Source organism: Centroberyx affinis, unplaced genomic scaffold, assembly GCF_046629955.1.
Source record: "Centroberyx affinis isolate AG114_WGS23_722 - 3 ecotype Tasmania unplaced genomic scaffold, CSIRO-AGI_Caff_v1 ptg004649l_1, whole genome shotgun sequence".
Taxonomy (NCBI): domain Eukaryota; kingdom Metazoa; phylum Chordata; class Actinopteri; order Beryciformes; family Berycidae; genus Centroberyx; species Centroberyx affinis.
Genome location: NW_027282248.1, coordinates 182,508 through 200,535, shown reverse-complemented (window position 1 = coordinate 200,535; position 18,028 = coordinate 182,508). Strand labels below are relative to the sequence as shown.

Sequence of the window (18,028 nt, the reverse complement as noted above, 5' to 3'; positions counted from 1 at the left end):
GATATTCACTCATCAATACTTCAAAAGTTTCTGCATTTTCTTCCTCAAAATCTGCACTATTTTGTAAGATCCCCACATAGCTAATGACTTTTATATATGTACATGAAACAGGGATTTTTTTCTAATATTCTGCTCTTTTTAAAGTAAATTTCTACACATATTCTTTCAAAACAGTTGTGGCACATTAGGGGTTCACACTGTACCTTGCCTACAGCTTCAGCATTATTCCACGGTGAATTTATAGACACCATACGCACTCTAAAAGACTTTTAACTGGTGTATAGCCTGTAAAAGTCCATTAGATGAACACTTGTATGACTTATTGGATAGTAATGGGACAGTAACTCCTGGATCCCTGCTCTGACAGTGAGGGGGTCATATGAGTACTGAGGGTCCCTGGCTTGTGTTTTGGAAGCCCGTAAGAGAATCTGTCCCTGCTGTATGTAGAGGTAAACAATGTATGTAGAGGTTGTCAAATAAATAAAATCAGGCATTGGCCTTCAGACTGTCCCTCTCTCTACACGCAAGACTGAAAGTGTTTGCACTTTTGCCATAAATGTCTCCGAACTGTGCAATGCCCTGTCTCAGGAACTCCACTTTTAAGGAAAATCACTTCTTAAAACACACTTTTAAAGACTTTCTTTATATATTTGCCCAGTTTTTAATACAACTGTAAGTAAATCCATACTCTTTCCCATATTTCCAACTCTTACAGTCTATTTAACATTTTGAAATCGTCAGCAGTAGCCTATATGTATCATCCCAAAATTGTTTATATTCTATTTATTACCTGTATTATTTATACTGTTTGAATCCCATTACTTTTGCTGCTGCAGTGACCTCATTTCCTAATGGGGATCAGTAAGGTTTCATAGTTTCTTATCTTATGTTATCTGTGTCTCCTATTTTTATCTCCTTGTATGTTTCACTATTCGTGTATGTACTTTATGGCTTCTTGTAAAGCACATTGTAAACTGTAAGCTTTTAGATAAGCTCTATGTACATAACAGAGTTTATTATTAGTAGTATTAATATTAGTAGTAGTAGTATATAAAAGAGCATTACACCTCTCAACAACATAGGTTGTTGTCATCTATTATGAGCTGCTCTATATTGAACAACAACTATTATTGGCTATTAGTATAAATGATATTTACTAGCCTATATTACAGGCCTTTTATATATATTACTAGTAGTAGGCCTATATCCACAAGGCTATATCCTTTCTCCTATGTTCTGAATTGAAATTAATATTAATATACATTATTATTATTATTATTATTATTATTAGCCTAGTAATAGCAGTAGCACTACTACTACTAGAATCATACGTTTGCTTTGTTGGCCCAGTAAGTTTGCTCATACAATGAATTTAACTTGCAAGGTTGCTCCTGTAGGCCATATATAAAACACACACAAAAAAAAAAAAAAGTAGTCTAAAAATCTTTAAAAAAATAATAGTAATAGGCCATATTCCACTTCTCTTCCAGCCCCAGAACCGACCTAGAGGCCCTACGTGACCGGCCTCAGCTCCACTCTTCTCCCTGCCTGCAATGCCCGGACATGTTGCGTGAGCCACAAAACCTGACTCAACCGGAGAGAGAGGCCCGGCCCACACGTGAGCGAGCTCAGCTGATGCAACTGGCAGCCGGTATAAAAGCGCCCCGCTCAGCTCGCAGCTCACTCACCCGACTTTCTACATGGAGAAGATACAGACTAAACGCGAGGGAGAGAGACTGGAGCTACTCACAACAGAATCAGGATGGTCTATACTACGGCTCTGCTCTTCGGACACGGAATGCCCGTCTTGTCGGAGGAAGAAAGCGTCGTCGAGATGATAGGAAAGTACTTCTTCCAGCTCACTTCGCCGGGACTAAAGACAAGCTCTGCCCGGCGGGGGAGCGTCGACAGCTGCGATGACATGGAGAAGAGCTCGTCGAGTAAGTTGTTTGAAAAGTTGTAAAGTTTTTTGTTTTTTTTAACAGACTAGAACAGACTCAAAAGTCATATCTTTAAAATGTATAAATTTTGCTCCTCTGTTATGATTGGCTGAGTCGCGTTAGAAGCATGTAAAATGCCAGAAAAACACACGTAACCGCGTTACAGTTAATTTAAATATTACTGCACTAACCGAAAATCACCATCGCTAGGACTATATTGCTCGGCGGACGGGGCATTTGAAAAGTCAAATACAGTGTCCTGCTTTGTAATATAATCGCTTCTGAAGGCAACAATGTTTCTGATGTAACTGACCCGCAGCTTGATCAGCTGATGAGTGCCTCAACCTGTTTCCTCTGTCACGGCTGCTGATACAAAACTTTATTCTGATGACTCGGATTTCTTTGCCTTTATTGCAAAACAGTATAATGGTAGGTCGAGGGTCAAATAAATAGGCATTTATTGTTGCATACAGTGATGTAGTGGTGTATGAAAGGAGTTTTTTTTTTAGATTTACTTACTATGTTGTATGAATTAATGTCAGAAATATTCATTTCAACAACAAAAAGGTGGGTTTACCTTCCACCAGGCTAACCATAACCCTCCCTGCAATGGATGGAACAATGTAGCCTATGGATGCTACAAATCTGATGCAATGAGATGCAATTATCCTGACGATGCTCTTGGTTCCTCGCAACAGGTGCCGACTTGGACACTGGCTTGGAGTATGAAGAGAGGCTCCTCCAGCAGGACATGACCCGGCAGATAGAGCGCTGTCTCTCGGAGGCCAAGGCTTCGCCCCTCCGCTGCCAGGTGCTGCTGCTGCCCCGCCACATGTCCGCCAGAGTCGGCCGGGACGTGGTGCGCTCCTCGGTCGACGAGCCGTGCGGGCTGCGGGGCGCCTCCATCAAGGTGTATCTGCAGAGTAAAGACGGGCTGAAGTCTCTGGGGAGCATCTCTCCCGACCCGAGTGTCACCCCGACCTTCGAGCTGTCCGTGGTCTTCAAGGCGGACGACGACGGCTGGCCGCCGCTCAAGCACATTTTCGTTACCGACAAGGTGTTGAAACTGAGACCAGAGTACCGGCTGGTGAAGAAGAAACTGTACTCCTCCGCCAGCCCCGTCATTCATGACTTCAACTAGGGGTGAAGTTAAGATAGTCTAACTCTCCAAGGGCTCAATTTCTCCACATTCCTCTTGAAGCCCTTTGGTTTTCCTTGGTATGCTTTTTTTTTTTCACCTTAACTCTTAAATGTCAGGCTGCATGCACAAAAGTTTGCCTGGCACGCACTGAAAAACACTGGAGTTTGCCAATTTTATATTAAGCTCTAAGAAAGCGTGTGGTTCCTTATTTCTTGTATGAATAAGACTAACTTGGAGCAGGAGGTCAAAACTGATTGTTGTCTTATACACTGTAACTAATATGACTACAGTATTTTGCACAAATGGCTTGTTGAAAGTAAACAATGGAAACTTCTTCCAGGAGTGAGCTGGTCTCACTCCTGTCTGTCTTTGGTGCGCTGTACTTTTATTTATATATTGTAAAATAAATTTTTTGCACATACATTTTCTCTTCTGTCCTCTCCTTGCACTTGGAGTGTACTTGTGCAATTCACTTATCTCTTTAGTAGTATAGAAGAAATATAGAATAGTCAGCCATGAAAATTGGTCATTGCTACTTTCTTGCACAAATTTTGAAAATCTTAGTGAAACATACTTACAAGTTGTTTACAAACAAGGAAAAGTATCATGTAAGTAAATGCCGGTTTGCAATTTGTGGGAAAACACTGAATGCATGTGGTAACAGCAATCCTAGGGCAGCTGTTGGAGTGCATGCTAAAAAGGAAAACATTCTACCAAAGTGAAACCACAGTAAATGCTAAGGTGAATGGCCATGCTGTGATCCCAGACATCTAACTGAAAAAATCCACAGCAATTAAGGTCAGACAGATAAGATCAAATAATAATCTTTTATTAAACAAATGTACAACAGAACACATGATACATGTATGTATCGGCTACCCAAACACAAAACTTTACACATGGTCCATCACGCAGGTACCAAACTTCTTTTTGTACTCCCATCTAACGCACACTACACAAACATGATTCTTACGCTGCCTATTTCCATAGCAGAGCCTGGCTACATCCTACATGATAATGAGGGACGCGGTGATTCTATTTCAATGTCAATACCAACTCCACATACTAAGTATTGGCCAATACCAAGTACCATTCTGATCCATTACTGAACAGTACAGACTTAGACCACTGGTTTGGAATAAATGGACAAAATGATTAAGATATAATCAATTATTCTCTATTAAGGGACATCCTTCCATTTGAAAAAAAGCAGAAAAATCAAGCCGCTTCGCTTTGATTTCTGACACGTTACACATGGCTCTTGATCAGATTTTAGTATAGGTGAAATTCTCATACCCTATTTCAGCCTGGTGTTGGCCCAATCTGCAATATCAGTACCAATGCATCCCTAATTCAACATAATGTGGGTCCCAGGAACTCGGCCTCTTTCCAAAACACACCAGAACAGGATCAAATCTGACAAACACTACTCCCCCTGCCCTCTTTCTCTGCACCTCGTCCCAAACAAAGTTCAGCTGGTGAAAATGTTCTCTCCCTCTCTCTCTTTCCGCTCAATTCTTCGCTGTACCTTCTCATCAGAGGGAAATGACAAACAACAAACTACTTTTCGCTGGTGAAATGACGCTTGGGAAAAGTGTTGTGCTGGCTTGTTTTGCCTGGAGTGGAATCCAATGGCGGTGCACATTAACCAATCAGATGAACGGGAGAAGAGGAAGCTCGATGCAGCTCTCTCGGACACGGACACACACACACACACACACACACACACACACACACACACGTATGCACGCACCCTCGTTTACCCCAACACACGAATGAATATGCGTGTACACACACACACACCGGGCAGACAGAGAGTGCACAGTTCCCTTCAGAAAACAACCAAAGTGACCAGTAAATAATCGGCTCCACATTCTCTGATCCCAGAGAGTCATTTTCTCTCTCTAAGCGTCTTGCTCTTTGAAATCTCTATTTCTTCATCTTGAGGTCGGCTTCCATGGCGCTGCGGCGACCCCTGGTGCCTCCGTCCTGTAGCAGAGAGACAGAGAGAAGGAGGGAGAAAGAGAGAGAGCGGGTTGACATCAGGGGGGAAAGGTCAAAGGTCAGTTGGACAGCGTGAAGGAAGGCCCAGTGGCGGGCCTCCCCATGCGATCGAGCCCCGCACAAAAACACAGCACAGTCCACCTCGGAAGGCTTCCTCCCCAAATGAAGAACGGAAATAAAAACGATGATGATCGAAAAGGAAGGATAAATAAAAAGAGAGAAAAGAAATTAGACTGCCAAAAACATGCAGAGAAAGAACGACCTTGCACGAACAATCGCACGAAAACAGAAAAACACGGGAAACCAGCATGGGGTCATTAACCGAAGGTCGACTGAAGCTTGGGTGATGGAAGGTTACTGGAGTCTGTCTTTGCGTGTGTATGGTGAGAATGTGGTGTCCGAGTGAGTATACAGAACTGAAGAAGGTTTATGAGGGTGATACGGGCAGTGTGTTCACAAGTGTGTGTGTGTGTGAGAGGACAATAGAGAGCGAGAGAGAGAAATATGTTAAAATATTCAGTGCCAAAGTTTGGTTCTTTAATGGTTAATCTTACTTCGTCTTTTATCCAATCACCACACCTGTTCCACAGCTTCAAGTGACTGCTGATTGGTTCGCTAGCTACTTGTCACAGGCAGGAAAAACAAACTTGTCCAGGCATCACTACACCTTCGTCTCTCGGTTTTCTCAGAATAAGTACACTGTTGCAACAATATGTCTAGCAACACCAAACCTAATGAAACACTTAATAGTGTACAATGTAAACTTGAGGCAAGAGAGCTGTACCTTGTTTAACTGCAAGAAAAAAATGGTGACATTTTTTTTTAAAACCATATTAAACAGAATTTTACATAAATGCATAGAAAACTAACTTGCACTTGATGTTCTTGAAATAGTTCTAAATGTGAAGTATTGTTGTGTTAGCAGTTGTAATAAGGTATGAATCTGATAGTTTTGATTAAACCAAAGTGTGATTTTCTATTTGAAAAATTGCAATTCTTTTATACTGTTTAAAGTGAAGAAGACTAATAAACAGCAATTATAAGACAGAAATTGGCTTTTGCTATTATTTATTTTTTATTACATAAGATTTTATTCAACATAGGTTTAGAAAAAACACCCTTTTGGTACCGATATTAAATTCACAGTACTGTTATCGGTACCCGTACTGAAAATTTTCAAACAATACCCAGCCCTAACAGAGGAGATTATAATTGCTTGAATGGAACTGGAATTGTTATTGAATGTTTTTGTTATACTGCTACTGATAGCACTGATAATACTAGTCACTTGTTAATGTTTTTAATATTACCTCAATCTATACTAATTTTGCTTTGGCAACACAGGTTTCTTTGCCGTCATGCCAATAAAGCATATTTGAATTGAGAGAGAGAGAGAGAGAGAAAAAGATGAGACAGAGATGGATGTACTGTCAGTGTGTTTACATTGTGTGTGTGTGTGTGTGTGTGTGTGTGTGTGTGTGTGTGTGTGCTGAGACAAGAGTGTGCGGAGCGTGGCCTGGGTTCTGGTGAAATCTGAGGGAGAACCTGAATACTTACAAAGAGAGAGAGAAGGAAAGCAGGAGAGGCCATTGGGACACTGTCCTGTAGGAGGACAAACATTAGAGTGAGAAAATAGAGAGAAAACACACACACACATGTGCGTGAGCAAGCAAGTTTCATACATGTCTGCGTCACACACGAGAGCACGCAGAGGAACGAGCACCCACTTGACCTCTGCACGTCACATACACACACATGCGCGCGTACACACACACAAAGTCAGAAAGACGGATTACAAAACATTATACAGACACTCAGACTCCCATATGCGGACAGTCAAGAGAGATTAATATACACAGACAGACACACAGAGGCAGATAAATGCACACAAAGACAAACGAGGCAACACACACAAACAGGCACATACACAAGCAGGTAGGCAAGCTCACAGACACACACAAAAGACAGAAAGACAACTATACCAGGGTTCCCACCACGGCCCTGTTGTAAAATTCCACAACTTTTCCATGACTTTGCAGAAGCCGGAGCGCTTCCATGACCTAGAAATATTATTTCTTCCTGGTTTGTGAATGTTGTTTTTCAGCTCAGTGAAGTTCTAAAGGAGTGAACTGTCTGGTTTCCACTACAGTTGGGCTTGCTGTGGAGTAAACAGCTGAAAATCGATAAAAAACTGTAAATGTGTGAAACAAGTTGTCAGATACATTCTGGTATATTCCTGTAAAGTGACCCATTTGTAAAACTCTGGAATACACCTCTCAAAATGCCATGATATTCCAGGAACTGCATGACCAGTGGGGGCCCTGTTATACACACATTCAGACTCGTACATCCAGACAGTTATGGGAGAGTAATACACACTAAGCCAGATAAATGCACACAGAGACAAACAGGAAGTCAAGACAGATAACAATCCATTCAGAGGAAACTAGGCAGAAGTCAGACAGAAGATCAGCTGTAGATATATGCAGACAGAGAGAGACAGAAAGACAGTCGGACAGAGGCAGACAGACAGTAAGGTCAGTTACAGATAGATGCAGACAGACAGAAAGACAGAAAGTCGGACAGACAGGCAGTAGTTAGTGAGAGGAGAGACGTAGCCGGCATGCAGGAGATGACTCGGCTGGGGAGTCAAGATCAGGAGTTATTCCACTGATTAGTAGCACATTATAGCGGGCCGAGAGAAGAGCAGATCTGGGGACAGCTGCACAAATGTGGGTGTGTTTGGAGTGTGTTCATATGTTAAACAGCATCTATGCGTTTGTGAAATCACGTGTATGTGTGTGTGTGTGTGTGTGTGAGAGCGTGTGTGTAAATAAATCATTAGGTTTTATCTACATACTTTTACAGGAATTAAGAAAGTTTTTGGGAGATTGTCCCATTGATCAATTTACCTGTTAAGTGATGAGAACATAAACACCAAAATCATCCATGTGTCCCTGGTAGATCATTAGATCCAGTGCTACATGCTAACACTTTCCATACACTATGATGAGTGATAGCAGGACACTAGCATTATACAGAAGAATGTGGTTTTATTATATAGTAGATGCATAAATATTACCATTTAATAATTAATAATTAAAAATTAAATACCACTCACTCAAATTTAGCTGATGTAATATTTAGCTGAGGTATAGGCTACTATTTTAGGTGACCAACCATGTATTAATCTGCTGCGCAATGATTTTTAGTTATACAGTCTCCCATCACCCACCACCTTCAGTTCCTATGGCATCAGGTAAAGTAGTCCCAGGTAGTTCAAAAAGTATGTTACTGTTGTATCATATTTTGTGTAAATTCTATCAATCTCCCACACAAAAATGCCGGAGTTGGACACATATTTAAGATTATTTACCCTTTAGCTTTAGAGCTGTTACAACTTCTCATTTTCTTTCTTTTGAGTTAGCATGGAGCACCAGAGACAATGATCTACCGGGCACACATGGATGATTTTCTTACTTAATGACTTACGTACTTAATGGCTAAGCTGACCAAGAGGCCGATCTCCCAAAAACTTGGTGGATTCCTTTTAAGGGAAAATCCACGTGAAAACAGACTGGAAAACTGTTACTCCTTTGACCTGATGCAGTTCGGTCTAGATTTAAACACATGATCAAGTCTGTCCCATACAGAATGAAAAACACCAACACCACAACTACTGTGTTTTGTCAATATCATTTACTTCACTCAGTAATGAACAGTGGCAGCCAATACTGTCTTAGTATGAAGCATATAATCTGTGATGTCAACAAGCGATATAGCCAGGATTCCCTCTATTGACAATGAATGGGAGCCTGACTTTGTAGACATAATCTTGACTTTGTTGATATAATCTTGACTTTGTTGTTTAGCTTTCACAGAAATTTGTTCCTGTTCATCAATCATGGCTGAACCGCCCAAGATTATTGAAGTAACATTCTGGTTATAAGAAGTCTGTTTCAGGGTTTCCCCTTTACACATACATATGCATTTTCGCACAGATGTCTGGCCCGTGTTCTGAAGTTTTCCCAGACCTTCCTTTCTTGACTGGATATGAAGATTTTGGAAGGTGTTTAATATGATGTATGCTGACGGTAGTTGGACAACACGACTGCCATCAAGCTCTACAGCGGAACATTATTCTTCACCAAAATAAATGCTCCAGTGCGCGAAATGACAGTAAACGACAGACAACTACATAGAACGTGTAGGGACATGTCGAACAACAGGTTTTATCCGCGTGCTTTTCCACATATTTGTCCATTTCCGAAAGCTTTCCCCACCTGTAAATAATCAAATTCATTTTCCATAATTTCGTGGACTTTCCAGACCTACATAGGGAACCCTGACATCACCCCCACCCACCCAGCCAGCCCACCCACCCACCTTCTCGGCCGGCTCTCCTGGCTTGCGGCTGCCCTCCCTGCCGCGGAGGCTCTTGGTGGAGATGGCGCTCTCCGAGGTCTGCATGATGAGCTGGGTGGCCAGGAACTGCTGCACGTGCTCCAGGACGTCGCGCTGCATCTCCAGCGCCATGTGGTAGACGTCGTGGTCCGACGAGTTGTACATGACGGCGTTCTGAAACATCAGCATGATGTCGCGCTGGAACTCGGCCGTCGTGCGGATCACGCCCGACTCGATGTTCTTCTTGATGGCCGACAGGTCCATGGGCCTGGGGTGGGGTGGAGGAGGGGCAGGGGTATTAGAGTGTGTGTACAGCAAGCTTTCTCCTACAATGAATAATCTACGCTTCTTTTAAATCTGATTTGTTTGCCTCGGCAGTGTGAAACTACCCTACAGTATGTGTAGGAATGGTGTGCTGAGCGAATGTGTGTGTGCAAGTGTGTGTGAGAGTTTGCATGCGAGTATGATCTGACTAAAAACATTCAAGTATGTATGCGTTTCAAATAAAGAGAGTGTGTGTGTGTGTGTGTGTGTGTGTGAGGTCAGACCTGTGTACGATGCTGTGGTAACCGGGGGCGATATCGTCTGACACAGGCTGCAGGAAGACACTGGCATACCTGAGACACACAGGACAGCAGCAACAGTAAAACACTCATTCCAAATTAACAGCACCTCCATTTCACAACTTTTCCATGACTTTCCATAACTGTGAGCTCCTTCCATGAGCTAAAGGTTTTATTCCTTCCTGGTGTATTCATGTTATTTCTCTAAAGGGGTGAACGGTCTGGTTTGTAAAATTCCCTGATATTCCCTGACTTCCCCAAACAATATATAAAATTCCCTGAGTTTCCCTGTCTGGGATTCACCTCTTAAGATCCCATGATATTCCAGACCAATTCCATGACCAGTGGAAACCGTGTTCTTTGACAACTTTTTGCCAGACCTCACACTTTTGCCACATACTGCAGAAAATGTCTCAAACGGCACTACAAATGTTGCTCAAACTCCAAGGATTTTTGGTCAGAGTTATCACAGAAAAGCTCTGCAAAAATTGTTGAAAGAATGTTGTTAAGAAGAAGGAGAACTGCAGGGTTTTGGCCAGATTTAGCCCTAATTAGACTTCATCAATTTCTACACTCTTGTCCATCAGTTCTTCATTGCTTGACTACTTGCCATGATAGTGATATAATGCGTGCCTCTTATACTGTTGGCATCTCATGGAAGTAGTTCTGGGCAAGAGCATCAACTAAAATCTAACTAATATGGCAAATTGCCAGTGACACTGATGATGATGAAAAATCACCTGCAATTTTATGACAAACACCAGTTGTCTATCAAGCTGGTTGTTTTATGACATTAAAATGGAGGCATTAAAAAGCATTAAAATTGAGACTGATGTGAGGTGGTGTATTCAAGTGTTTTCCAGTGAGAAGTCTGGTTGGCTAATGGGGTTGAGGCACGCCAAAGAGCTCACCTGTGGTTGGCTGCGGCTCTCCACACCAGCATGATGGCTTTCTTCCAGATCTTCTGGGCCTGCACGGCCTCCTGGTCCTCACCACATGTAGAACTAACCCAGACAGAGGGGGAAGGAGGGTGGAGAGAGCAGGCGAGGAAGGAGGGGGGAGGTGGAGAGGAAAAAGTGGGACAGAACAATGAAGAGGAGAGTTCGAGGTGTAGATTATATGAAAAGGGGAAGCAGGAGAGAGAGAAACCACGGGAGAGAGAGACAGGCAGAGACAGAAATACATAGTAGTCAGTCAGCAGCCAAAGACTGCTTAACTCAGAGAAATGGAGTCCAAATCTGATTCAGAGGTCACGACCCAAATATCCCTGATTAAGGCCAACTAAGCTTTATCTAGATTTAAAGCAGCCTTTCTCCCAGAATGTTTTGCTGCAGTGAGGACTGAGGTCATTTCAGTACTTGGCCCTGTCCTGTTCCCACTATCTAGTATCCAGTAAATGCTGCAGTATTTAAACATCTCTTATTTGGGTACTTTTTAACATAATCGTTATCAAAGCATCGACCCTGAACACAACTGGACACTCACAACTGCGAGGAAGAGGCAGGGCTGCTGGCCAGCGAATCGGCTGTGTAGCGCTGGGAGGCGGGGCCGTAGCCGTCTTCGCTCTCGCTGGCTACCCGCTCCACCTCTGACAGGTAGGGACCCTCCCCCTCGCCGCACTCCTCCTTAATCTCCATCCCTTCTTCTGGGTCACCCTCGCTCCCTGCCTCCTCCTCCTTCACCTCCTGGAAGCAAGAACACACACACAAATTAAGCAAAGTCAACTAAAATACTGTGTGTGTGTGTGTGTGTGTGTGTGTGTGTGTGTGTGTGTGCGCAGGAATATCTGAGTTACCTTGGATTCTTTCCCTGACACAGAGCTGTCCTCGGAGTCTGTGGGACAAAAATGAGAAGGCGATCAGAAGGCGAATCACAAAGCATGATTTCTCTGTGTGTGTGTGTGTGTGTATGCGCGCCACCCACCTAGGCAAGGCGGGTTGGGTTCAGGCTGGCTCCATTCCTCCCCTTCACTCTTCACCGTTGCTTCAGTGCCTTCCTTCCCCGCCACCCCCTCTTCTGCGACTTCACTTCCTGTCGCGCCGTCATCAGAGGCGACAGAGGAAGTGACATCGCTGCTTGTCACCTCGGGTCCCTCGCAGTTCCCCTTGAGCTGTTCTTCTCGCTTCGTCTCCGGTTGATTCTGGGTCTCCAGGCCAGCAGGGGCAGGGGCCGGCGTCTCGGCCGTGTCCTGAGACTCTTGTGCGGGGTCGGGGTCTTGGACGCGAGCCCAGGCTCTGAGGCCTTCAGCTCCTGGGTCTCCCAGGGGCCCGGGGAGAGGGTGGCCCCCTGAGACGGCCTCCTCGCACAGAGAGGGGCCGCTTCCACCGCTGCCGCATCCAAAGCCTCCACTGAGTCATCCACCTGGAGGGGAGGGGAGAGAGAGAAAAGATATGGACAAGCAAAAAGGAGAAAGATACGGAGCGTGACAGATTGATTATGATGTGCAGAAAAGTGGCCACACTCCCACACATGCGCGCACACAACACACACACACACCAGTCTGTCCCCTGTTTGATCTTGAGGATGATTCAGCAAATGTTGCCATTTCATCAATGTGCAAACTCATCGACTACAGCTTGACCTGCTGCCCTAAGTGGTCAAGGTCCCAACAGGTCAGACATTTCGTCACACGGTGCATTCAGAGCACATACACCATATCACATGATAAGGCAATGGGCTTGAAAGATTGATTAAACAAAGCTCATGCTCACCTATTTAAGCAGAGACAACAAGCACTCCAAGGTTCACTAAATAGTCTACAGAGCCGTATTTAATGTTTCAAATTCCCATTTAAACCTGCATGAAGGTATTTGGAGAATTAAAAATGTATTTTTCCATGTATTACTGCAGGTTGATAACGTAGGACCTCACCATAGTTGCATCACAGCCATACACTCATCTAGATGTACACACAGCAAAGTACCAACCAATTAACATAAATGGCATGGAAGTCCCCACTGCTCATCCTCAACGCATTTGGGTTTCCTGCTCGACTCTTTTTGATGGAGCGATTTATCGACTAACCAATATGGATCCTTTCATACACACACACACAGTGCGTACCTTTTCCTCTATGATGGCAATGATGTCTCCAACAGTCTCCAGGTCCAACTCGTCTCCCATGTAAGACACGGCCACCAGGTCCTCTTCAACTAATCCCGTCTCCTCAGCGAGCTCTGCCTTCACCGCAGCCTCCGCTTCGCCCTCTGAAAACATACACAAGGATAAATAAGAATACAAGCACACAAGCAAAACAACGCACACACACACACACACACACACACACACTCAGTTGTAAAACAGAATCTTCTTCTCTACACAAAGAAACATAGTTGAACAGTACAGGACAAGATCCAAGCTGGGAAGGGAAGTGCACCAGCTAACTGTTGGTTACACATTTGGATTTAGAGACAAACATCCTTTGAGTCAGGTTAGCGACAGCCAGTCCTAGCAAGCAGTGAGGGTGTGTGCGTGTGTCCAAGGTAAGTATATTTACCTGTGGTGACCTCATGGCCTGTTGGTAAGGCAGCAGCTGTGGTAGCAGTCTGAACTCCGTTGGTGAGGCTTGCAGTAGAGTCTCCCTCCGCTACCTGACAAAAATAAATACAGGAAATGAGCAAGCAATAGTAGATTTTGTGGGTAATGGGTTGTTGTGCAATAATGCTATGGGCGGTGAAAGGTCAGCAATATTCAGTTACAATATTGCACAATGATCTGCTGCCTCTGAATTATTCTTCTGAATCATCATCTGCTTAGGGTTAGGGTTAGGGTTAGGGTTAGCAAAAGTGACTAAAACTTCACAGACAGAGTAAATACAGACTTCTCAAATAATATTTTATATCATCTTGTATTCCTGGTATTCTAGTGTTGAATGTTTAAATCCAGACTAAGTTGCCTCCTCACCAGTCGGGGACTGGCAGAGATGACTTTTTTCAGCAGTTCTGACAGGAGAGGGGAGGGCGGCGGCGTGGCCTTCTGGCTGATGAGCCTCTTCTGCGGGGAGTCATCTACCAGAGCGGCCAGGACACCGTCTTTGGGCCCTGCACCCGGAGGGTCCGCCGCAGGAAGGAACACTCCGACCCCCTGGGCCTGGCAGAGGAGGCAAAGACAGAAAGACACTGGTTGGCAGAGAGAGATGCAATTCCTCACACAATTCCTTCCAACAGGAGCTCCCAAAAACACCTTAGTGTACGATCACATTTTTACATTCACTCACAATGAGACAAAGATGAAGTTGACAATAAGACACATTTATGGAGGTCACAGTCGAGTCACAGTTGATTTTGATCTCAGACTAGTATTTAAATGATTACACTAAAGGAGTTTAAGTTGACTGACTACCTTGAGATTAAATTATACGTAATTGCCCCCACACCCACTGTAGAGTAAGTGAGTGTGTGTCTGTTAACATTTGACACTTTGTAGCAGTGTTGGTTTGGGGTAATTTTGGTATTTTTTGGTAATTTGGGTAATTTTCAAGTAATTTATGCCCCCAATTTAGTCCCAGTTTTGGTTCTGATGTTTGCTGCTAAATCTGTCCTTATTTAAATACTTAATAACAATTAAATTAATTCTAAATAGTGGACCTATGCACATCTGTGCTTGGGAAAGCAGAATACCATCTATATTTGTAATACCACATTTGTCTATCAGTGGTGGCATTATTCTTGTTGTGGTAGCCCACTGGTGATGAATGAACACAACAGAAACACTGATGTGTGCATGAGTGTGTTCTTACGACATTGTGGGTGCTGGTGTCGTCAGAAGCGGTGCTCCCTGTGTCCATGGGCGGCGTGGGGACGGAGGAGTCGGCCTGGGAGTCCAGGCTGGGTGGGCTGGCACCCAGAGGAGAACGCACCGTTACACTGGGCAGGCGCTTAGGAGTGTTTTTCACTGCCTGACGAGCTGGAAGGCACAGAGGGAGGGATGGAAAGAAAGACGGAAAGAAAGATTATTAAAAGGAACATACCAACATTTTGGCAAAGAAAACAGAAGATAAAAGGTATGTAGATAAAAGTAAATCCCCAAACGCCAAGCCATCAGATATACTTGGAAAATATTGAATAATTCACCAGTAGGTCTGAGCAGTGAGCGGACAGAACTTACCCTGGTAGGCCGTCTCTGTGGCTTTCCTCTTCTGCTCCGCTTCCTCCTCATCCTGCTTCTTCTTTCTGGAGGGGGGGGGGGGGCACATTTTTTAAATGTTAGACAGGTAGAATTGTGACTTCCAGGTGTGAATGTGTGGAAATAGATTAACTGAAAGGCAGGCATTGCTGAAAATAAAATGTATTCCAGGAGGCAGACTTAAAGTTTGTCAGGTAAGTGGGGAAAAAAAGCTTCATCTGTATGTTGATGTTTTGTTGCTGTTTTGATTTGAAAACTGCTTTTTGCTTTGATTATTGTTTCACACAAAAAAAAAGTTTGTGGTTCATGCAGTAACTATCCAGTAATACATCAGTAATAAAATGACTGGTAACAGCAAACATAAAAACAAACAGGTAAGGGTCTTACAGCGTTATATCTGCCCACAGCTCCTTCAGCTGGGAGTCCATGTGACCCGTCTGAATCAGATCCACCTCCTTCTTCAACTTCCTGTGAAGCCAGAAAGCATTAGCAAGTTAAAGGTCACATCTCAGAGTCCTCAAAGGTCTTTCTTTGTGTGTGTGGTGTGTGCGTACCTGTACTTCTCTTGTGTGTCTCGCAGTAGTTTCTTCAGCTCCTCTATCCTCTCGGCAGTCAGTCTACGAACGATCACATCTTCAATGGTCTCTACCACCTCGCCCTTCTCGCCACGCTTACGCCTGGAGCATAGGACACATGCACACTTAATGTCTAGTGGTATATCTATTCACAAAACATTCATTCATAGTAAAAACCAAAAAACACAACACATTATTATGGTGTTGCAAGAAAGTGTGTATGTTGAAATACTGACTTAGGGGCTTCTGTGGCTTCCAGCAGCTCAGAGTATTGCGAGGCACAATGCTGTGGAAGACGGAGAGAAAATTTGTTATTAAGTCACAGCTATCAACTCAACTGACAGCATCCAATCCGCATGGCTTAACAGGACAACTGACGTAAGTGGTGAGCGAGAGAGAAAGAGGGAAAATATTATGGAGTCCACTTGCTCTCTCACCTTCTGTGAGAACCAGTCAGGTGGACGGCCGGGCTCGGAGAAAGGCTTGATGGCTCTGCTTACGGACACCCTGGAAGACAGAGAGATTCTTTAGGATCAATACACACAGAAGACGTTATCATATTAAGGTCTGACTCACACATTAAGAAATTCATTCAAACGGGGCCAACCAATGGGAGACAGAAGGGAGAAATCCAGGGTGTTGTACAATACTTAGGAAGCAAAAAATGCCGGGCAGTACTCTGGCATAGTTGCCCCTATGAGATGAATGATAAATGTCAGGTGAGTGTATTTTCGAGCAGGTTGCCTCTTTACCAGTTTTGGTCGCCGCTCCTCATGACAGAGGAGGCCAGGCACAGTTTCTCCCTGACTGACCATGGCTCCGTCGGCCCCACATTCAGTATCTTGTGTTCTGTAAAGAGGAAAAAAACATGAATGAATATACAGACAGAATACAATTTGTCCAGTTAGTCTTGGCTGTCCAGGCAAATTACTGGCCAACTGAAATCTTTTACTTTGAGTATAGGCTTATGTTCGACTGGTGTGTACAACAGCAAGGTCTTTGCACAACTACTTTGATTTCGTTGCACACACACTGACACACTGAAAAGTAACTTAATGCATTTCAGTCTTTTCCCTCACATTCATTGAGCAATATCCCCTTCACTTACTCACTAATATAAAGATATAGGGCAATTCCCGTTCACACGTGATGATAGTAAACCTCAGTCCCAGAACCAATTACACCCTGTGCTAAAACAATTCTAAGAAATCACTGTGTTATCAATAGTGCTTCAAATTAGGTTTCAAATTTTTTTTTCAAGAGGTGGAAGATGGTGGTGGGGAGTAGAGGGGTCAAGTTAAGGATTGGAAACTGTAATTATTCAAATGCAGCCCATCAACAGCTCACTGCAGTCAACTGATCTGAGTTTAGGGCAGTACCACTCAATTTTAACATTTTATGTTGTTACAGTTGTCTTGAACAACCTAATCAACAGTATGTAACTCTCTCTCTCTCTCCTGAACTGGGAAGACAGTAAAGAAGATGACTGTGGGAATGACATGGAGATTTTCTGTGAGCAAGGACAGAATATCTGGGTCAGAACTAAAAACACTACAATAAAATTAAGCTAACTGGGTATAAAAATAAAAATCAATCTTTCATTCACGGAGAAATAATAGGTTTGAGGCATCACAGGCTCTTGGTTATCTGGTTTCTGATTTTGGTCACAAATGATTAGACTGCCCTGTCCCCATAAAACCCACATGATATGATTTGTAACTGTAAACAATATGAGTGAGCAGGTCGAAATAGCTGTAGGTGGTTCAAAAACAACCGTGCAGGATAGCAAAGCTAACGTTGGTGTGTTAACGTTATTCACCTAGGTTAGCTAGCTAGCTTGTTGATACTCAGTTTTGTATAGCATGCTTATAGTTCTTTTTTTGTAAGGACTTGGCCACAAACACAGCCCACAGTACAAGATGAAACAACTGAAGGGAAACTATTTCTAAGCTATGGCTCTGTGGACCAGTAACATACATTTAATATTTGATAGCAGCCTACCAGCGCTAGCTAGCTCTTGTGAGGGGGAACACATTCACGAGACACACACAGCTACACACAGCAACACACTGCAACACTTTCATCAAGCAAGCAGATAAGCTACTGACTACCCAAAAGGAATGTATCTGTGATGTCTTGCGATCGTTTAGTGTTAATTTTTTCGACAATATCATGGACAAAATCGAGAAAGAGTTAGGAAATGTTACTCACTCCCGATACCGCTCGCCATTTCTTTTGTGACAAGGCCGTGAGCCCAACTTCCGCCGGAATGGTTTC

General features: G+C 43.5%; 1 protein-coding gene and 1 pseudogene across 1 annotated transcript; one reads left to right on the top strand and one right to left on the bottom strand.

The window, feature by feature from the left end:
* Positions 1 to 1,704: 1,704 nt before the first annotated feature.
* On the top strand, positions 1,705 to 3,502 carry LOC139665667 (DNA damage-inducible transcript 4-like protein). Its single transcript, XM_071544757.1, has 2 exons — positions 1,705 to 1,940; positions 2,639 to 3,502. The coding sequence occupies exons 1-2, from the start codon at positions 1,763 to 1,765 to the stop codon at positions 3,079 to 3,081; spliced, it is 621 nt and encodes a 206-aa protein (XP_071400858.1). The 5' UTR covers positions 1,705 to 1,762; the 3' UTR covers positions 3,082 to 3,502.
* Positions 3,503 to 3,889: 387 nt separating this feature from the next.
* Positions 3,890 to 18,005, bottom strand: LOC139665656 (bromodomain-containing protein 8-like; annotated as a pseudogene).
* Positions 18,006 to 18,028: the final 23 nt, after the last annotated feature.